We start from the raw sequence: 22,781 nt of genomic DNA on the forward strand, positions 1-22,781 counted from the left end.
TTTCTTATTCGAATATCCAGTATTTTAATATATATTGTGAGTATCTCATTTACGAAATCAAATTAAGTAATACTCATTTATGGAGTAAAATTAAGTATTGATATATCGAATTAGATACTTTTTATACTAATTTAGGTATCATATTTTAACTTCACAAATGACACATCAAAAGTAATTCAATATTACTTGAAACTATATTTTTTTATATCCAAAATAATCAAAATTGGGTCTTAAAAGAGTAATCAAGTATATGCGAAATCAAATTAGGTACTATTTGTATCAATTTAGGTATCACGTTTTTTATTCACAAATCTCATCATCAAAGAACATTCAATATTATCTTCGAACTATATATTTTGACATACTCAATCGAATTTGAGTATTTAGAAGATAAAATCAAGTATTTGTGGACTCGAATTATGTATTATTTGTATTAATTTAAGTATCATATTTTTACTTCACGAATTTCATTATCGATATCACTTAATATTAACTTCAAATTATATTTTGTCATCCTCAAATAATTGGATATGATTATTTACGAGGTAAAATAATTTATTTATAGATTCTAATTAGATACTCTTTGTACCAATTTAAGTATCACATTTTAACTTCACAAATGAAACAATCAAAAGTCACTTAATATTACTTGAAACTTAAGTATTTTCTTATACATTTGAAGTATTCAAATAGCCAAATCAAATATTTGGAACCCCAAAATAGGTATTTTATCGATCAAAATAAGTACTTTTTTCTAATTCAACAATGAGTGAGAAACTTGTGTTTTTTCAAAAATTAGATGACATGAATAAGTCATCTTAATGCATTTTCAATGAAAAGACCAACAATTATTGAATTTATTGTGATAGCTCGAAAATCCAGTATTTTCTTACACATTTGGAGTATTTATAGAGTCAAATCAAGCATTTGGAACTCCAAAATAGGTATTTTGTAGGTCAAAATAAATATTTCATCTTATTTCATGATGAATGATGACCTATGTTTTTTTTAAAAATAAAATGACATTAATAAGTCATCCTAATGTATTTTTCATGAAAAGACCAACACTGACTGAATTTATGGTCAATGCTCGAAAATATTGTATTTTTTTTATATATTTGGAGTATTCAAAGAGCGAAATCAAGTATCTGAAACCCCATAATAGGTACTTTGTATGACAAAATAAGTATTTACTTTTATTCCATGATAATTGAGAAACAATATTTTTTTAAAATTATATTTTAAATGGAGAAGACACATGTAATGTTTGTGAATAAAATAATATATATTTTTAAATAATAAAGGGTAAAATTGTAAATTTTGATTTATAAGGGTTAAAACTAAAAGTATATATTTTTCAGGTGCTGATTCCTAATAAAATATGTCTGTGTACTGAATCTCAATTAAAATGTTGACGGATGCATTTTTCTTAAATTTACCGTTAAACTAACTTGTTAATGGGGCATTTACGAGGACTAAGTCAGTAAGGAGTATCGTTTGGGATCGGCAAAAAAGGTTAAGCAAACGTGTTGTTGCCTCAACGCCCACCATCTTCCTTACGATGCCACTCTGTCTCGTCCACGCCATTTCTGCAAGTCTCCGACAGATTACTCTGCTCTCTTCTTAGTTCCTTGCATTTTTTATACTCGAAAGCTAATTTTCATGGCGGAGGAGCAACTCGTGTGCTTACATGGGGATTTGGAGCTACATATCTATGAGGCTCGTAGCCTACCCAGTATGGACTTGGTCTCCGAGCACCTCCGCGGATGCTTCCCTGCTTGCGACGCCTGTCGTCCCACCACCGAAGCGGATGCAGAAGGCGGAAGTGCCCATCATGAACGGAAGCTCCACCACCACCGGAAGATCATGACCACTGATCCTTATGTTACGGTCTCCGTTCCCCAGGCCACGCTTGCTCGGACGCGCGTGCTCCCCAACTCGCAGAACCCCAGATGGAACGAGCGGTTCCACATTCCCTTAGCTCATCTTTTGGAGCACTTGGAATTTAGAATCAAGGATAATGATGTGTTTGGGGCCGATACGGTGGGGAAAGTTTTGATTCCAGCTGAAAAAATTGCTTCCGGCGAAGTGATTGTGGGATGGTTTCCGGTCATTTCTTCGGCAGGAAAGCCGCCAAAACCTGACACCGCGCTGCGGCTTGAGATGAAATTCGTTCCTTGTGATAAAAACCCGTTGTATAATCACGGCATTGCGGGTGACCCTTCGCACAAAGGGGTGAGGAATACTTATTTTCCTCTGAGGAAAGGGAGTTCGGTTACTCTATACCAGGATGCTCATATTCCAAGTGACGTGAAAATGCCTGAAATTGTGTTGGATAATGGGCAGATTCGGGAGCACAGCAGATGTTGGGAGGACTTATGCTCTGCAATATCGGAGGCGCACCACTTGATATACATTGTAGGCTGGTCTGTTTTCCATAAAGTAAAGTTGATTAGGGAGCCCACGAGGCCATTGCCGAGAGGAGGGGACCTGACTCTTGGCGAACTATTGAAGTATAAATCAGAGGAAGGGGTCCGAGTTCTGTTATTGATTTGGGATGATAAGACTTCACATGATAAGTTCTTAATTAACACGGTATGGCCTATAGTGATGTTGATTATTGTCGATGATTAACTTTTATCGTTCCCATTTCCTTGATAATTCATAATCTTAGAACAAAGCTCTGTAAATGAAGTTTGGAATTTAGATATGTGATGTGGATGGCCAATTTGCTGGAGGAGTTGAGGCGTGAGGAGTAACTTTTGATTCTTTTAAGTTGCAACACGTGATATCTAAAGTAACCATAGAAAATGTGATCTCTACAAAAGTAAATTTAGTGTAACTGTGGGAAAATGAACCAAAGTTAAGAGAATAAGTTGATCTAAGATGTTCATGGAAAATAATGATATTAAGTGCAGCTTAGAGTAGTTTTTATTCTTTTACGTACATTTTATTGATGGTATTTTTATAAATTAATTTATTTTCTTTGCCATTTGATACCTGATTCTTTTTGTTGGAGTTCATCCATAAGCAGTGTCAATGAATAAACGTTATGAGATCCAGTTAGTATTACTATGTAATGTTTTTGGAGTTTATCTAGTGTCAATGGATAAGTTTGATGGGATCCAGTTGGTAATACGATATAATATTTTGGTAGTTTAAATGAACCACAATCCATTTTTCAATCTTGCATTACTGACTAACCAGAACCAATGTATTTTGAATTTCAAAAGATTTGTTTCATATTTTTCTTCTGTTTGCAAGTCCTTCCAGTATTGCTAGTCATTATTAAGTTCTATACACTTGCATTTGTGTGAAGTATAATTTTGGTCACTTCTGACGCAGGCTGGTGTGATGAAAACCCATGATGAAGAGACTAAGAAATTTTTTCGGCATTCATCCGTGATATGTGTATTGTCACCACGCTATGGTAGCCGTAAGCTTAGTTTTTTGAAACAACAGGTCGGTGTCTTATATCATTGCATCTGTTTTATTCGTATTCAATTATAATGAATTGTTGTAAACTTTCTCCCCTTTTTACATACTCAGAATGCCATATGGTAGAGATCATTTCATTAATTTGTTCAGATTGTTTCACAGACATAAAAAGAAAGTTATCAAATGGATAAATGGAAATAAGTAGTGATTTTAAAGCGGAGATAGTGCTAGAGGAATGTTACGATGAAATGAAGTATTTCTTACAGAAAAATATGGTGGAAAAGGTGAATGGTGATTAGACACTAAATAATCATATTTTATTCATGCGATGCTGCAGGATAAATGGGCTATCTAGCATTCATGAGATGCTGCAGCATAAATGGGCTATCTAACATTTCATGTTGTTAGTCTTAAGTTTTTCAATTCTATTTGGTCTTCCCAAACTCTCCCTCCTCTAGCAGTCAAGCCTCACCTACCTGTTTTATAAATTTCGAACCTTTGCTTACTTAATCATAATCTCATTGCCAGGTTGTCGGAAATCTTTTCACGCATCATCAGAAATGTGTTATGGTTGATACACAAGCCCGTGGCAATAATCGAAAAATTACAGCCTTTTTAGGTGGTATTGATCTATGTGATGGTCGGTATGATACGCCTGAACATCGACTGTTCCACGATCTTGACACTGTCTTTAAGGATGATTTTCATCAGCCTACGTTCACAGTAAGTACCTTTTACTTTTGCTGTTTTAATTTTTTTCTCACGTTGCTCTGAGTAAATCATTTCTATTAGTATTCAGTTAGCTATGACAGTAATGTGTGACAGCCAAGAAGACTCGTCAGCATTTTAATCACAAAGAATGGGAAAAAACTTGATTGATTGTCATACTACTCGCATGAGTCACTGATTCCATTGGTTACTCCAAGAATTTGCATCTCTAACTTGCTATTTACTGTTGTTTTTATGTTATTGTGCTTTCAGTTTCAAATTCCTTGTTTACCTCTTAAGTGGTTCCACACTTGTCTCTCTTCATGATCTATTATAATTCATTTATTTCGATTATTAGTCAGGAATCAAGGCTCCAAGGCAGCCATGGCATGATTTACACTGCAGGGTTGATGGGCCTGCTGGATACGATGTTCTTGTGAACTTTGCTCAACGTTGGAGGAAAACAACAAAATGGCGAGAATTTAGGTTTTTTAAGAAAAAAATGACCCGTTGGCATGATGATGCTATGATAAAAATTGAGAGACTCTCATGGATACTGAGTCCTGCCTTCTTCGTTTCCAAGGATGGAACTCATGTCTCTTGTCCTCAGGATGATCCTAAGCTATATGTTTCTAGAGAAGACGACCCAGAAAACTGGCACACACAGGTTAAAAACCTTTGCTTGGAACCTATTTGTTGAAATTCCTGGAAATTCAATCTAATCTTTGTTTGCTTTTACAGATATTTCGTTCCATAGATTCGGGGTCGCTCCGAGGCTTTCCCAAATTCTATGATGAAGCTCAGGCACAGGTTTAATCGGAACCCTTGGTCAATGCTTTTACATTTTTGTAAACCTAGTGAAACTGCCGACTGATTTGAGATTTCTAATAATGCTTCTTTGATGGTCTCTATTTTTATAACATCACTATGGCTTTCTTCAAGTGCTCTTTTCATGCAGAACCTTGTCTGCTCGAAAACTCTGGTGATAGACATGAGCATTCAAACGGCATATATTCAGGCAATAAGATCTGCCCAACATTTTATCTATATTGAAAACCAATACTTTCTTGGTTCATCCTATGCCTGGTCATCATACAAAAATGCAGGTAATGGTCTTAGTTACTTGATTGTGCCTTCAGAAAGTTTCTCCGGTGCCAGAGTTCTATTTGGCTGAAATTAACAGTCTTCGGGTATTTTATGTTGTATAATAGAATAAATCTGCTTCATGATTTGACTTATTCAGTGGTTTATATTCTAATTAAATGTTCAAACTAGTCTAAATTTCAGACAGCAATGCGAAATACCTTTTATTCTAGCTGAGGATGATTAGTTGTGCTGCCTCCTTATCATTTAGTATTCTAGGATATGTTCTTCATCAACTTGTTTTTTGTTGTTTGATTACCAACTTGTCTGTGGTTTTTTCTATTTTACAATTGTTTTGAGACTGAAATCGGCTTTTTGACAAAATGGTAGGGGCTGATCATCTTATCCCAATGGAGTTGGCACTGAAAATTGTTAATAAAATCAGAGCCAATGAGAGATTTTGTGTATATGTTGTTATACCTATGTGGCCTGAGGGTAATCCCAAAGACAGTGCTATGCAAGAAATTCTTTTTTGGCAGGTAATCTACCTCAATGTTGTCATTAAGTTTGCAATTTGTTGTTTGTCTGGAGGGCACTTTTTAAATAGAAAACATCCGTTTGAAATTTTTTTATGTTGGGCGAGGATTGTAATCGAAGTAGGGAATCTAATCAATAAAAATTTGATTATTTATAATTTGATTAAATAGTGTTTGGATCGAGAAGAGACCTAAAATAAATGCACAAAGTGTGGTTATGTTTGCTTATAATGTATACATGACAGGAGTTGCATTATACCCCAGTTTAGTTGACAGAAATGTTTGTATACTGTATGTAGTTACTTGGTTTTATGCATTCGTCAAATGTATAATCATATTATTTGGTAAAATTGTTATTGAATGTCATAGTAATCGGGAAATGAGATAAATATCAAATGTCTAATCTTATATCTAATAACATTGTTACTGTGTACCAAAGTAATTGGTGAATAAGGCCTTTGATTCAACGGCATGATCATTATGTATTGAGAGAAATGCTTGGTTCACTTTATAGTGTCATAGGGTGGAAGCACTTATTAGAAAGATGTATAGATTTTGAATGGAAGTTTTACGCTCTTTACAAACTTTCTTTCCTGATAGGGACAAACAATGCAAATGATGTATGAAGTTATTGCCAAGGAGATCAAATCAATGCAACTAGATTCACATCCTGAAGATTACTTGAGTTTCTTCTGTCTTGGCAATAGGGAACTAATGACAAATACAGCTGCTGAGGCTGGATCCGCAGATAAGGTATTTGTTATTAGATGATTTGTGTTCCTCGTTGAGTTGATAAATGCAGTCGAAAGTAACGTATGCGGAATCTGAATGCAAAAAAATGTGTAATTGAGATGAATGATGAATTGAATGGAAAAAAATAATTCTTTAGAAATTTAAACCAATGGTGCAGGGATTCACGAGAAAAGATATTTTCTTGAGAGATCGAGTCATTGTGACGTAGAGTGATTTTAAAGTATGATATACTATTAAGAAATTTTATAGAACTCTGCCTCAAAAGCAGTCGTAGGGATATTAAAGTCATGATAGTATATTTTTGAATCTATGCAAACGTCATTTAGTTGCAAATTTCAGATAGTATGATTGAAATTCCATGTTTGACATTTCATATGTTGTGAAAGCTTTTTGGATTAGACGAAGAGAGGAGAGAAAAACACTGGCTTCTCAAAAAGATTTTCTACTGGGTCACATTACAGTGAAAACAAATATATTATTTGTGTTTCCTTTGTGGAATTGCATCTATGTTTTTTTTAGATATAACATATCCCAATCCATGATATTCTTACTTAAACTAGAAAATGTTGCTTAGTAACGCAGCTTTTAGACAAATTACCATAAATTCTTGATTGAAATTCTATTACAGCAGAAGACAAACAAGATAATAAAAATGTCGCTTCATGAGACTTTGAACAATTATATTACCACCACTTGTTCTTGCTTTACATCTTTTTGTGTGTGCGTAGAGTTGTTTCAATAATTGAGGCTTTTGGTTGGTGTCTAATAAAAAGAGACATTATGCGATACTTGTGCTCAGGTTTCAGACTCGCAAAAGTTTCAGCGCTTTATGATTTATGTGCATGGCAAAGGGATGATAGTGGATGATGAGTATGTGATAATTGGATCTGCCAATATTAATCAAAGATCGATGGCTGGCACAAAAGACACGGAGATAGCTATTGGTTCATATCAGCCTTGGCACACTTGGTCAAAGCAGCAGCAACATCCGCATGGCCAGGTACGATCACTTTCAGAAGAGTTTCTTGTTACTTTCAGAAGATTCTCATATTGGTAATTGAGGATCTTATTTGGATTTTCATCTTTGCTGTTGTATCTGTATTTCGATTTGACAAATCTTTAAAATCACCATTGAAAGAGTCACACTATCAAAGTAGCCAGATCAACTGTCTGATTAAAATATGAGTGAATTTCATATTCAGTATTTCAACGGCCAATCAGTGTACTCAATAATATATTTTTTCCTATCTGTACGGAACTTAATTAGTGTGGCATCAATCTTTGGGTCTATCTTTTTAAGATATTGTTTGGTATATGGTATGAGATGATGGAATGATGTAGAACGATAAAAATTTATAGATGCAAGTAATTTATATGGTGTGATTAATTACATGGTATTTGATTTGTGGGTTGAGTGTGTTAAAAAATCAATTATCATCTTATCAACTACGCCAAATTAACAATAACAATTATGATCAAAATATATGCAGGTCTATGGATATAGAATGTCTCTCTGGTACGAACATCTTGGCACAGTCGAAAAATGTTTCGAAGAGCCATATTCTTTGAATTGCGTGAGAAGGGTGAATGAAGTTGCGGAAGATAATTGGAATAGGTACGCGAATGAGGAATTTACGCTATTGCAAGGCCATCTTCTCAAGTATCCCGTGATGGTAGAGGCTGACGGCAGTGTAAATCCTTTGCCTGGATTTGAGAACTTACCAGATGTCGGTGGCAGAATTCTTGGAACTCATTCTGCTGCGATACCTGATGTTCTAACAACATGATACCGACCCATCGTTGCCGGTTGCATGGAGGTAATATTTCAGCAATGCTGTAATCTTGAGAAATTTCTTCTTCTTGGTTAAAGTGTGTGAATATCGATTTGTATTCAATATTTGTTGTATTTATATTTGTTTTGGCAGTCGGGATGTAGGTGCGTTCTTGCAAGTGTATGTATTAGACTCGCAGTTCATGTAAATTTGTCTATATTTATTTATTTATTTTGCGTGTATTGAGACTGTTCAATTGACATCCTTGATTACCTTAGCATCATCCTTCACATGACAGGCTTGATATATATGTATATATACACATTGGGGATTTTAATCTAACATTTATTTCATTGTCGGGTGAGAGACATGTCATCAAATCAAGTTATTTTTTAGTATACAAAAAACTAATGTGAGGTAATTTCATATATCAATTTTTAAGATATTTTTTTATTTAGACATCCGTGAAAAAATATTATTTTTTATATAAAAAATATTATTTTTTATTATAAATATAAGTAGGGTGAACTAATTTCATGTATAAAAATCATTGAGATCGTTTAAACTCTCTAGTTTCTGTCATCCAATTTGTGTCGTGATATTCTTAATTTATTTTAGTATTTGACCATTGGCAAGAAGCATGATCCTTAACATATGCTAGTATCTCGAACATGCATTTCGAGTATAGGATTGAGTAATTTTCCTAATGATCGTTTTCGTTTTTTTAAGAATAGAAAATTAATAGTTAAAATGATAAATTATTTTAGATCAAATCAAATTTTTGATAACGTGTTTTTTTTTTTTTAAGAAACAAACAACGTTGATAGGTTTTTATTTTTTTTTTAAGAAAAAGAACATTTAATTATTTGGGGAAAAAAATACCTCCTTTTGTAGATGCCATTTCTAAATTCTAAGTATTAAAAGCAGTATCTCAAAAAAGAAAAAAGAAAAAAAAAGCAATATGATAATTTTTTAGGAGAAAAGAAATTATATGATCTTGGAAATATTTTTGGGGGATTGTGGATATCATTTCGGATTAGAATATATAATATAATAGCTTGTCAAATCAAAAGTAGAGAATATAAATTTAAAGTTAAAATTGATTTTTTATATTATGCTTTATTATCAAAATCCTTCTGATTTTGTCTTTGTCTGTTTGTGTGATGTGCTTTCGACACCTACTTCATTATATTACAGAGCAGCTGCAGATAGCTTTTGACTAAGATTAAGGAAACAAAAGTCACAAACTTTTTTTAAAAAAAATAAAAAACATAAATTATATGAAATTTCGAATTCTATCATATCTAACTATGTATAAATATTCCTTAAAAAAACTATGTATAGATATTTAATATTGTAAAATATATATTTTTTCATTTCTTACTCATTTTCATTTTTTTTCTTTATTTTATGAGAACTAAGATTTTTTTGGATATTTTTAAAAAATGGACAAGAAGGAAGGAGAGCGACAAAATGCAATGTTTGAGTTATTGTATAATTTAAAAGATTTGAGCTACATCGTTACTATGAGTTATAGTTTTTTATAAGACGACAAACGTTATGATCTTATAATTGATATTAGAGTTAAGGTCATGTATTCAATTATCATACACTATAGTGAGTGCAATTGGTGTATATCATTGTTGGAGATCAATTGTTGCTCTTTTGCAAGAAAGTGATCGAATCGTTATACTGTTATAAGATCAAATAATTTTTGATAACACGAAAAATATTTTAACATGTTAATAAAATAGCTAGTAACACACCATGTTTTGTTCGTAGTTTTATATGATCATATAGATGACACTAACTACTTGCAAAAAATAAAAGTAGGATTGCAGAAAGCATTGGGGACGTCCCCCATGATCTGTTTGGCAAAATAAGGACATGACAATACAGCAATCCCCCGTACAAGAGAACCAGTGTCCTATTCCCCTACATTGCATCTTTCCAAATACAATCAATGGATTCCCACCTAAAATTACCTCCGATGACCCCTTCATTTCATTGCCTCTCCAAATGTGGACATCTCCTTCCTCTTCAAACTCGATCCCCTTTTCATCTTCCTCTTCCTATGCAATTCTTGGAAATGATACCAATAGTAGTAACTCCAGATTGCCCAAACCTATGGAAGAGATTTGGAATGACATCACCCTTTCTTCTCTTCACCCGGGCAATAACTCCTCTCGTGGGATGATTCTTCAGGATTTTTTTGGTAAAGATCCGCCACACTCAGCCGTGGATGCTTCTCCTCCCCCTCCGCCACCCACTGTTCTCAGCTTAAGCTCTCGTCAGGAACAGTACTTTAATCGCGCTCAACTTGGTTTGCATCCTCAAGATCATCGTGGTCACGTTTCAAGTCATGTGTCTCCTCTCGTCTTGCCGTTTGAAGGCCGGGTTACCGACGAGAGTCCCGGCTGTGGGAATAAGAGGTTCCCTGATTTGGGTAGAAGCTCCGTCGACCGCCATCACAAGCGTATGATGAAGAACCGCGAGTCTGCTGCTCGTTCAAGAGCTAGAAAACAGGAAAATATCGTTCTTCATCATCTCTTTACACCAAACATTAGTATTTCTTGTGTATTTCAAGATACAGTTTCATCATTTCTTTTCGAATTTTTCTTGGTTCATTTTCTTGATTTAACTTGTGCAGTATACAAAAAAAAAGGATGAAACTTAATGATTTTATTTGCATTATACGTACGAGTACATTCAGGAGAAAGGAAGTTTGATTTAAAGTGCACAACTTTTAATAATAAAATTTAAGAACTTGAGGTCACATTCATAAACCACATCATGTGTTCATTACTTCATGCATATCTACTCCGTGGAATAAATGGAACCTGCATGCGAAAAAGAGAGTGTTTATATAGTCTCTTCTTACCGCATTTAGCATTCAGCATGGGGATAATGCCATATCTTATCAAGATGTCAGTTTCAGGTAGGAAAATTGTTCCACTTTTAAAGGGAAACTAGAAAAAAAAACAAAATCAAAATACTCTCGTAGCTAGGCAGTCCAGAAACAAACGCGCGCGCACTCAGTTTAGTTTCTTGTTATGACAATATTAAGTACTTAAGCTGGCATGCATTTATCAATTAACTATACAGGCTTACACGAACGAATTGGAGTTGGAAGTAGCCCATTTACTGGAAGAAAACGCCAGGCTCAAGAAACAGCAGCAACAGGTAGTTAAATTAAATTAGATTAAAAACCCATCGCTAATTCTTGCATGGACCCTTGTTTTTTTGTTTTACTTTATGATCCGATCTCCATTATTTGTTGCTAATCCTAGACACAATTTTTGTTTTTTCTCCGTCACCTTGTAATTGATGGCTAAATTTTTTGACAATATATGTAAAAGTTGAATGCAGCTGCAGCTGATACTCATCGATATGCCAAAAAGAAGACTCTCCAGAGGTCATCTACCGCTCCATTTTGAAATCCCATTTCTCCAAATAGTAAAAAAGCTTAAAAGGGTGAAATGGGATGACAGATTGGTGGGTGGTTAGTTGTCAAAAGAGGGATGAAGCTGTTAGGGTTGGGACCCTTTTTTCTTGTTCTGGCGGAAAAGGAGGGAGGGTAGGACCTGACATTTGGTTGTGTAAGGATATATAATTGTACGGCAAACAGTGTAAAGATTAAGATTGTAAGAACATAGTTTGGATTCCCATTCGGCGTTGAATGATCTCTTCTCACACCACGTTGGATTTGACTTGATCTTTTGTTGTTTTGTTCACGTACGTTCATATATGTATTTATGTATATATATTTTGTCTGTGGCGCAATGAATTATTCGATCGAGGGACATTTCAGTATTGGTTTTCTGAGTGCGCAATATGTGGAAAAAAGATGATACTTTTAATTTAAACGAGTGGATTCTATAGTTGAAAAAAGATGCATATAAAATGACATATGGTGTATTTTTTATATACATATATATAAAACACATCCCCAACATATATATTAATAAAACACACCCCCAACCAGTACTAATTCTTAAAAACAGTTTTAAAAATTTATAAAAATGCAGTTCGTCAAATCCGCGCGCACATGTGTATAATCGAGACCTAGCATATCAGTGTCTTCCCTCTCTTAAAACTTTCTGATACCTTTTAGGACCCAAGTCTTGTGCTCAAACTTGAAGTTTATAAAGTTGATCAAACTAATCCAGTGGCTTAAGGTGTTCATTATCTTAAATGCCATTTCCTTTTTTAAAAATTGATTTATCAAAGTGTGTGTATATTACTGGCAAGAAGCATGTGCGATGCACGTAAATATTAATTTTTTAATAAAAATTAAAATTTGATTTTTTAAAAATTAATTGAATCATTTTTTTATTTATCTGGCTTTAGTCTTTTGTCATATTAAACGAATAAATTAATTAATAACAATATAAAGAAACAATATGCCAATGGCTTGGACACAAAAAGGCATAACATTCGTGTGTGTCCAAGCCTTGTGCAACTCATGGCTTATATAAATGAAATACAATGCACAATATTAGATAAACTCGAGTAACTTCTCCTGGAACTGCCACTTGTCAAGCTTAACTGCTTGGTCTGGATAAGAACAAGCCTAACTGCTGCCAGATTACATGCTTGTCTTCCTGTAACTTGTCCTAAACGTTGGCCAAGTGTCCCAAAACGTCCACACAACTGCCCAAACATCAAATTCAAGGCTTATACGTGTCCAAGGCATTAACCAACTCGAGTTGACTTGCTTGCATAGCCAAGTCCAAATCTTCCAACACTTAGCTGCCTCTAGCACACCCTCCCAAATGTGCTATTATATACCTTACTTTCAAAATTATTTCTCAAATTAAAATTCAAGCTGTTGATTTTATGTTATATAATAAATTATAATGAGCATAATATATAGAACGAATTGAACTGAAACAAATTTTGAAAATATATATATATCTAAGCACCACGTATAAGGTATAATAACCTAAAAATCAACCAAATTATGGATTTTATAAATGCATAAATCATAATTTATATAAGTGAAGCACACTAAGGACAAATAATTATCAATTTAAAATATATGTGACTAACTCATCAAAATATTATCAAAACTAATGAACTAATAATATTGATAATAAAATATAACCTATATTATTCAATTTAAATATTATTTAACCTCCTACATACTCTTTTTTACCTTTTGTTTTTAGAATTCGATATCATAGATAAATTAAATTTCATATACATTAATTAATGAATAATTTTAAAAAGTATATAATTTATATTTTTCATTAAGCCTTCAAAAAATATGAGTATGTTTGCAAAAAAATTGTCTGAGTATGTTTTCAAAAATAATAATTTTTTAAAAAAGTATGTTTGCAAAAAATTTGTCTGAGATATAATTTTATAAAAAATTGCTCCATAAACTTATATATTATGATAGATAATTTTGGAACTGAAGCTAAGAAAAGATTAGTTCTGATTTTGATTTCACTGTTTTTGAAAACCATGGTCGGATTTAACTTTAGACTCTTAACGCCTAAATCTTAAACATTTTTAGTAGATGTTTCCAATACTACCAAATTTTGTTTATTGAATTTATAAATTTGTCTGATATATCATTTTTTTTAAAAAAAATTGCAACTAAAATATTTAAATTTCTTATTACAGCTAACTCTCTGAATTTTTTTATGAGATTCATATTTTATGATATTATTAATATATTAACATTAATAATTATTGATATAAATTCTACTAAATAATTTATTAAACTCTTTACTTTCAATTCTTAGTTAAAAAATCATAAAATATATTAGTATTAAATTTCATATTATTATATTATTATATACTTATCATATTATTGTACTATTGCATATATAATTATTATTTTTCTTATATCTTTTTGTGATGCTATAATTTATTACTTAATTAGAAACTACACTAAAATATAATTACAAAATTGTATTAGAATCATAAAATAACATGTAGAGAAAAAATTAAAAGGATAAAATATTTAAAGGTAGTATAAAGATGGATTATTTGAGAAAATTAATATTAGAGTTACATTTTATTCTTGAAGTGATATAAATTACTACAATCAATGTATATTATAGTGATAATTCATTAGCATTTGTTACTATTAATTGAATATTATGTGGAATAATTATGCTATTAATTAATTATATATTAGATGGAATAAATAAAATTTTTGATATTTCATTTTTACACTTACAAATATTAGAAATTTACATATATATCTTTATTGAATTTTTGGATTTGTATTGACGAGGAAATCATTTTTATCTTTTGACAATTCGAAAACATGACCAATGATCTACATTTTTGTAGGTATATAAATAAAAAAATTTATTATCAAACATATATTCATTTTTAATGCACAAATTTCCCATAAATTGTGTAGAAAATTTTCATGCAATTAATCTAACAACACACAATTTAAGGGGATAGTAGAAAATTTACAATGAAAAATTTTGTTATTGTTTTTATACTTTTATAAGTATAATAGTAAAATATATATTCTTTTAATATTTTTAATAATTTTTTAAAACTAAAAAAATATATTCTTTTAATATTTTTTCTAAGAATTATGTATCAAGAAAATGTTATTTCTCTAATGTATTTTTATTATCATAATATTTATTTAATTTTTATGTAACATCATTTTCAAAGTTTCTTATTTTACAATTTTCTATTAAAAAATAAAAACACTATGATCATCATGTGTTTAATGAGTTCAAAAAAATAAATAACATTAATTAAATAAATAATCAATACATTACAAATTCAATTTTAAATATATATTATTTTAATATTTTAATGAAAAATATATTTTTTTAATTAAAAAATCTACTCTTTTAATATTTTTTTTAAGAATTATGTACGTAGAAAATATTATTTCTCTAATGTATTTTTTATTATTGAATATTTATTCAATTTTTATGTAATATTTTTTTCAAAATTTCTTATTCTACAATTTTCTATCAAAAAAATAAAAACACTATGATTTTCATGTGTTTAAAAAAATAAATACATCAACTAAATAAATAATCAATACATTACAAATTCAATATCCCAAATTTGTCCCTAAATTTTATACACTTTTTTCACAAATGTCCATGCAATTAATACAAACAATGCATAGTTTTTGGGCAGTGTAGTAAAATCATAATGCAAAAACTTCGCCCATCATCCACACTTTTATAGGTATATAGATTGTTATATTTATACATGTGTGTACTTAACTTTAAGATAGAGATATCAATGGGTGGAGTTTGAACTCGACTCTTTGTTAAACTCACATTCACTCAAGGTGGGTTAGACTCCGTATCCGCCCGGTTAAATGGATAACTATTTAATCTATGATATTAGTTCATAATATTTTATGATTAAAAAAATAATTTTTCTATCATGATATAATTAATTGATATGAAAATATATAATCATGAATTTTATTTTATTATGAGTTATATATAAATTAACATATTTTAACTTATGATAATATTATTAAATTAGAAAATTATTTTGAATATTTATTAATTTTTAAACAATTTTTATTGTTTAATGACTGAAATATTTTTTTTAATGTAATTTGAAACGAGTCTAACTCAAATTGAACATTCTAGGTCCCGAGACCAGTAGCGGAGCCAGAAATATGGCTCCGTCCGAGCTGAAATTTTAAACTCTAAAATCTTTTAATATTTTAAATTGATCTACCCGGGCTAATATCATATTATTTCAAATTTATACAAAATTTACATATATATATATTTTTTAAAAAAATTAGATCACCCGGGCTAAAAACCCGAGTAAACAACCACGTGACTCCGCCTGTGGCCGAGACAGGTCTAAAAGTAAGGCATAAGATATCCTGAGTTTGGCTAAATCTGTCCTATATTCGTTCCATTGTCGTATTGGACACAGCATGTTGAAGACCTTCTCCAATCAACAAAACCCCAATTGTTTGGCTCTACACTACAATATTTCGAACTTTGGTCGTAGAACTCATTCTGAATATACCCAACCAATGTCGTAAATTCGTATTTTCTTCTTAATCTCTGATTCACATTTACCGATCATGTTTATATATAAAATTGTTACGCTGATCTCACGGATCAATTTTGTGAAATATAGCTCTTACAAAACTTGATCGATCTATGAAAAATCGTCAAACAAAATATCTATTCTTTAAATAATAGCTTAATATGTGAAGGCTTTTGTATCACGTGTGATAAGGCTAATCGACTGACCTGCATCCCAACCTAACACGTAATGGAAGCGCTGGTGTCAGTCATTGGTCAATTTTATTTGGGGAAAGAAATATATATTATTTTTTAAAATAATAAAATATGAATTTATTTAAATTTGATACATTTCAACGGATTCCCTACTTTAGGACTAGATAGGTCAAAATGAGTTGGTGGGACGGGCAAACGCATCACCCGCCGCAACTCGCCATTAGGCGGGGTGGGACGGGCCTCTAAATGGTCAACCCAGCCCAACCCACCTTGGGCCGCGGGTTAGGCGGGCCGACCCGCTTATTTTTTCAAAAAAAAATTCTAAATATATTTCAGTCAAATAGTTTCATAAAATAATTAAAAACATTGAAATAAGAAATTAAGAAAGCATACAACATAATCCATAAAAATTGAAGTGTTTAAACCAAACATGAAGATTGAGAAATGGAAAAGAACATAAAATCGAGGAAAGAGACGGTTGTAAATTTTAAAAAATATTATGTGTTCAACAATACACATAATTAACAAACTTTCGTTGGATCCACAAAATTTCACTGCAACTCGTCGGACTTCAAACGAAACCACTCTTGGGTTCACAAACAACTTTTATGCTTAAAAATTATTTTAAGATTCATGAATAAAATTTATAGGAATTTCTTCCCTTTTGTTTTCTTTATATATATATTTAAATTTCTTTTTTTTTTAATTTTATTTATGTATATTTGTTGTAAGAGTAAATTATCAATAAATTTGTTCTGAGTAAATTGTCAATATATTTGTTCTAAGACATGGAGGCGCATGAAACTTATTCCAATTTTTATATAAAACTTAAAACTTAAAAATATAAAATTTTATCCTAATTTGGCGGGCCAGCCCGTCCCGTTTGGGCTCGACCCGTCTTGGCCCGCAACCCAAACGGGCCCAACCCATTTGGCCCACCTCCAAACGGGCTGTTATTTTATCAACCCAAACCGTTCAATTTTTATAGCGGGACGGATCGGTCTGACGGGCCTAACCCAATTTGACAAGTCTATTCAGGACGTGGTTGAAACCTGATTGGGCGGGCCGCCTTCTCAAGTTGGCCATATAAAGAGCTCCCAGGCCCCCGCATGGCCCGTCTTAGATCTTTCCATTATATTTTCTAAAGTGTATTCGTCCACACAAAATCTTTTTAAAATTAATTTGATTTATATTCAAATAAAATTAATATCATAATTATAAAAATAATAATAAATCATATTATAATTTAATTTTTTTTAAAAAATACTTAAACAGAGATCAAGACACAAAATTTCTCTTTATTATCGGGATTTTCGATAATAGTAATATTTTTTTTAAAAAAAGAAAACACTTATGGATGGCTTGGATTTTTGACAAATATCGCAACATTAATTCACTCGCTTCCAATTTTGACAAATATCGTATTATTCTTTTTTTTTTCTTCCTTTTTTCGAAATTTTCTTGAGAAATTAATATGTTTGGCATTGATTAATCATGTTATTAATTGCATCTCATATAAATAATGAAGAGATACGATATATATACACACACATACATAATTTTACAATGTACTTAATTTTAGCACTTATTATTTATCAACACAAAAACTTTTATGAATTATCTCATTGATTAGTTTGTGAGATAGATATCCAAACGTAACCTAGTTCATTAATTTTGAGTACGTCTCTTGTGATTCGGTCTCATGAATTTTTATCTGTGAGACGGATCAACCCTACCGATATTCACAATAAAAAATAATACTCTTAGCATAAAAAATAATATTTTTTCATAGATGACCCAAATAAGAAATTCATCTTACAAAATACGACCCATGAGACCGTCACACACAAGTTTTTGCCTTAATTTTTTTATGGTAAAAATATTATTTTTTTCTTCGTACATATGAACCAGATCAACTCATCATACAAATATAAATACGTAAAGCTGTCTAATAGGAGATAATTTATGCTACATCGAAAGTGTTTCTTATCATATTTTAATATCACTAAATCATGTTAGTCTTTCATATTTTTATAAAAATTGACTTATATATTGATGATATAGAAACTAACATTCGACCACAACACAAGAGATAAATACTTTATGTGTAGGATATAATAATTAATGTTTTCATTGATGTTTCAACTTATGCTTTCCACCTTCCAATTTGAAATTGAAATACAAAGGTATAATTTCAACGGTCATCCAGTATTTATTTTTGTTCGATTTTATGAAATTCATAAATCAAGAATTGAATTTATTTATCCAAAAAAAATTAAATATACAATATATAAAACTGACTTCACGAGTATAATTTATGCAGTGAAAATTGATTTTTTAAGTATGAAAAAATATTTCCAACCTACGCAAAATATAATATATTATATATACTTATTGAAAATTTCGACATTAAATTATTATTACATGGCTGCGACACTTACCGTTTATTAAATATGAATTTTATTATCTTTGATGAATTCCTTGTTTTGACCAAAGATGGGCGACTGGCAGACTTGTATAAGAAATTGTTCCATCTTCACTAAATTCAAACATTTTCAAGTGTAAAAAGTTAAAACTAAAAACACATTTAGCAGATAAATGTTCTTTATATTTTTATGAATTTTATACATAATAACTGTATATGTATATACATTTTCATAGAAAATAAATAAATACACATATATATATACATATATGTATATAAACAAAAACTTGTGTGAGACGAACTCACGGGTCGTATTTCGTGAGACAGATCTCTTATTTGAGTCATCCATGACAAATTATTACTTTTTATGCTAAGAGTATTATTTTTTATTGTGTATATCGGTAGGATTGATCCATCTCACAGATAAATATTCGTGAGACAATCTCTCAAAAGATCTACTATATATATATGTATACAGATAGATAGATAGATAGATAGATAGGCAATTACTATGGGATATTAATGTGAAATATATAAAATAATATGAACCGTCTGTTTCCTTTTAGTTTATTTATTTGTCATCATTAAATATGTCTCCGTGTCAGATCAAAAATATCTTCCATTTATTTTTTCCCGAAAAAATTAGATGTGTAATTTTTAAAAATAATTATAATAATTCATATTAATACGTGTGTCCGTATTTAAAAAAAACTAAAAGATATACGTATACATATATATATACATGTGATTAATACGTGTGTCCGTACTTAAAAAAACAAAGATTATTTCATATATTAATTTTATGAAACAGATAACTGACTCCATTCGATTCATATAAATTATTATTATTATTTTTTGATTTTTTATTGGCAAAAATTTTTGTGAAACGGTCTCACGGGTCGTCTTTTGTAAGACATATGTCTTATTTGTGTCATCCATGAAAAATATTACTTTTTATGCTAAGAATATTATTTTTTTATTGTGAATATCATTAGAATTGACTCTTCTAGATGAATATTCGTGAGATCGTCTAACAAGAGACCCTAATTTTTTTAATTATATATTTAAATCAGATCGAAAATAACCATATGTTGTCCAAAATGTGTTCCTTAATATTTAAGATTCGATTTCTTCCACGTTAATTACCCATTAATGTGGTCGATCTCAGGACCACATATTTGTTAAAGCAATCGAAGCTCACGAAGGAGATCATATTTAAATTCCACTTGATGAACTTTTTCTCTTTTTCAAATAATTTTTTTGATCCGATTAAATCTCGACGGGAAGAGGCCTCTTTTTTAATTATATATATATAAATAATACTTAGATTGTAAAATCAAGAGAACACAATTAAGGCTGTTCAAAACGTATATTTTTGTTGTCTTCGTTTGATCATTCATCTTTGTTTTTTATTATTGTAATCACTATTATGAATGAATCGATGGAGTTTTATGGATACCCACCTCATTCTCGGCCGCCGTCTTCATTAGCATCAGCTGCAGAATCTTGTTTACTTGGTTCTTTGGTGAATAAGATCAAAGAATTCGTTCGATTTGCTGTTTCTGCCGTCGTTGGGAATGTTTTCTCTGCAGTTTTAACTTTTTTCTTCGCCTTAGGTTAGTGGTTCAGACCTCTCTATGCTTCACTGAGTTATATTGATGATAATTGGTTCTCGGATAAGTAGCATGTCAAGACCGTAAATTTTCGGCTCGATTCTATGGTTTTTTTTTTTTTAAATTTGTTTTTCTGTGTTTTATGAGGTGGGTTTGGTGATTCTGGTCTGGGTTTTCCTTGGATCTTGATTATTTTTTCTAACATTTATATATGTGTAAATGTGTTTGGATTCTTGTATTATGTTTAAGGTTTAGAAAGTTCTCCCAAGTGGATCCTCTTAATCCTTTAGGGGAAGCAGGAAAAACAATGTAAAGTATAGAGTTCAAGAAAATCGGTGAAAGAGATTGTAAATTTTCCTGTGTCATGGAAGGAATGCAAAAGAATACCTTTTGTGAATTTTGTCCCAATATTTAAATGTAGATTTGTGTTTTTTTTGGGGTTTTAAGAATTTTCACGAATTGTGCGACAACAGCTGATGAGAGGTCTCTGTTTTGGTATGTCTGCTTAAGATTATGGTACTGAAGGAGCTACTTCTTGATCTGCAGTGGGTACGTTATTAGGAGCCATGACTGGAGCACTTATCGGCCAAGAGACGGAGAGTGGATTTGTGAGAGGGGCTTCGGTTGGTGCCATATCAGGGGCTGTGTTCTCGATCGAGGTCTTTGAATCATCCCTGCTTCTATGGCAGTCTGAAGAATCTGGGATTCAATGTGTCCTATATTTGGTATCATTTCTTGAATGGATTGATAAATCTTTACAAGCAACACACACCTTGAAAGCTCAAATTAAATGATATTCTTGAAAATTTCAACAAGCTTTCCTCAGGATTTCTTGAATGTAATTGCATTGTACAGATTGACGTGATAGCAAGCCTTCTGAGTGGTAGACTTGTGCGGGAGCAAATTGGTCCAGCTATGCTTAGCGCCGTGCAAAGTCAGGTATTATGCTCCACATTAGGACCTAGATCGATCACAACTTTCGTCTTTGAATTAAAAAAAACCATACTTAAGCATCCAATCAATATGAGCTATACCACTTGGCAATTTGATTTGCCATGGTCTAGTTTGGAACTAAATCAAGTTTTTTTGCTCTAATCAGTTTCTTTTGTTTATCAGATGCTAGCCATTGAAACAACGTTTGAAGAATCCCCAAACATTTTTGACATGGGCGGGACGAATGGTTTGTTGGAAGAGACCGTCAAAAAGATTCCAAAGATAAGAATTACTGGAGATGACATTGCTGATACTTCTGGGGAGGGAGTCTCTTGTTCGGTCTGCCTTCAGGTATCCATAATTCTGTCCACAGTAATCTTCATTCTTTTGCTCTATGTTAAAATATTTCAAATTTTGTTCAAAATGATGATATAAAATGAGGAAAGTTTAACTAGCAGAAGATGTAATACAAAATATTTATTATAGACAAATATCTCTTCAGTGAAATCCCATATCCAAATATTGCATATATGAATAAATTCAACTGATTTGGAGCTATTCTTTTGAATATATGTAGGATTTTCAAATAGGGGAGACCGTGCGATGTTTGCCCCATTGTCAACACTTGTTTCATCTACCTTGCATCGATACTTGGCTAGTAAGACATGGTTCTTGCCCAATGTGCAGAAGAGACCTGTGATGCTGCTTGCTCTCTGTAAATGCCATGAAACGCTTGTATTTTTGTTGTAGAATTTCTCTGTACGGCTTTATGTATGTTGTTTCGAGCAAATACCGGATCTGATGATCACCATTTTGTAAATAAAGTTTTTGAGTAATACCAGTTTTCCTATATCCTACTGACATGTGCATTGTTGTTGGTCGAACGTGGTGCTTGTGATTCATCTTTCGTTTGAGTATTTTTTATTTACCCTTATCTTGTGTTCTTGACATCATGTTCGAATCATGGATCAGGTGAGGAAAAACGAAACTCGATCGACTGAAGTTTCGAGTTCGTTGAGTTAGTTGATGGAAAGATCGGAATTTTGTTAAGCAGTACTTGTTTTGCGTTTCTTTTTCTTGACATCTTGGAAGGAGCAAGTTTGAGAGAGAGCTTCTAGACTTGAACGTTTCAAGATATGATTCAAGTGAACCCTTTTTTGCTTTCTTGCCTTTAAGCCGAAGCTCAAACTATATCATCAGAAGTGTCTTACATGTATAAATTTTAATATACCCCAACTTAATAACAAAATTTTCCTTGAAAATAAATTTTATTACATATCTACACTGCCTTACATATATAAAAG

At 31.6% G+C, this 22,781-nt stretch overlaps 3 protein-coding genes across 4 annotated transcripts; all 3 read left to right on the plus strand.

Annotated features, from left to right (window-relative positions):
- The first annotated feature begins 1,462 nt into the window (after window positions 1–1,462).
- On the plus strand, window positions 1,463–8,389 carry LOC142536852 (phospholipase D delta-like). The gene is made up of 10 exons (XM_075642234.1): window positions 1,463–2,595; window positions 3,346–3,462; window positions 3,967–4,161; window positions 4,505–4,813; window positions 4,888–4,956; window positions 5,105–5,252; window positions 5,620–5,768; window positions 6,366–6,518; window positions 7,318–7,518; window positions 8,009–8,389. The coding sequence occupies exons 1-10, from the start codon at window positions 1,663–1,665 to the stop codon at window positions 8,303–8,305; spliced, it is 2,571 nt and encodes an 856-aa protein (XP_075498349.1). The 5' UTR covers window positions 1,463–1,662; the 3' UTR covers window positions 8,306–8,389.
- Window positions 8,390–10,140: 1,751 nt separating this feature from the next.
- On the plus strand, window positions 10,141–12,059 carry LOC142538058 (protein FD-like). 2 transcript variants are annotated; one of them, XM_075643500.1, is made up of 3 exons: window positions 10,141–11,228; window positions 11,396–11,473; window positions 11,650–12,059. In XM_075643500.1, exon 1 carries the CDS (start codon window positions 10,178–10,180, stop codon window positions 10,958–10,960), a length of 783 nt encoding a protein of 260 aa, XP_075499615.1. In that variant the 5' UTR covers window positions 10,141–10,177; the 3' UTR covers window positions 10,961–11,228; window positions 11,396–11,473; window positions 11,650–12,059. The 2 variants fall into 2 exon arrangements, with proteins under 2 accessions (XP_075499615.1, XP_075499614.1); XM_075643499.1 differs by having other exon boundaries at window positions 10,141–11,473.
- Window positions 12,060–20,111: 8,052 nt separating this feature from the next.
- LOC142536854 (NEP1-interacting protein-like 1) lies at window positions 20,112–22,329 on the plus strand. Its single transcript, XM_075642236.1, has 5 exons — window positions 20,112–20,547; window positions 21,091–21,269; window positions 21,400–21,483; window positions 21,661–21,828; window positions 22,055–22,329. Exons 1-5 carry the CDS (start codon window positions 20,361–20,363, stop codon window positions 22,175–22,177), a joined length of 741 nt encoding a protein of 246 aa, XP_075498351.1. The 5' UTR covers window positions 20,112–20,360; the 3' UTR covers window positions 22,178–22,329.
- The last annotated feature ends 452 nt before the right edge of the window (window positions 22,330–22,781 follow it).

This window comes from Primulina tabacum, chromosome 2 (assembly GCF_025594145.1).
Source record: "Primulina tabacum isolate GXHZ01 chromosome 2, ASM2559414v2, whole genome shotgun sequence".
NCBI classification, from domain to species: Eukaryota; Viridiplantae; Streptophyta; class Magnoliopsida; order Lamiales; family Gesneriaceae; genus Primulina; species Primulina tabacum.

Coding starts and splice junctions, on each gene's coding strand:
- LOC142536852 (XM_075642234.1), top strand. CDS start 1,663: ATGGCGGAGGAGCAACTCGTGTGCTTACATGGGGATTTGGAGCTACAT. Junction 2,596..3,345: donor ATAAGTTCTTAATTAACACG/GTATGGCCTATA, acceptor CTTCTGACGCAG/GCTGGTGTGATGAAAACCCA. Junction 5,253..5,619: donor GTCATCATACAAAAATGCAG/GTAATGGTCTTA, acceptor ACAAAATGGTAG/GGGCTGATCATCTTATCCCA.
- LOC142538058 (XM_075643499.1), top strand. CDS start 10,178: ATGACAATACAGCAATCCCCCGTACAAGAGAACCAGTGTCCTATTCCC.
- LOC142536854 (XM_075642236.1), top strand. CDS start 20,361: ATGAATGAATCGATGGAGTTTTATGGATACCCACCTCATTCTCGGCCG. Junction 20,548..21,090: donor AACTTTTTTCTTCGCCTTAG/GTTAGTGGTTCA, acceptor CTTGATCTGCAG/TGGGTACGTTATTAGGAGCC. Junction 21,484..21,660: donor TTAGCGCCGTGCAAAGTCAG/GTATTATGCTCC, acceptor TTTGTTTATCAG/ATGCTAGCCATTGAAACAAC.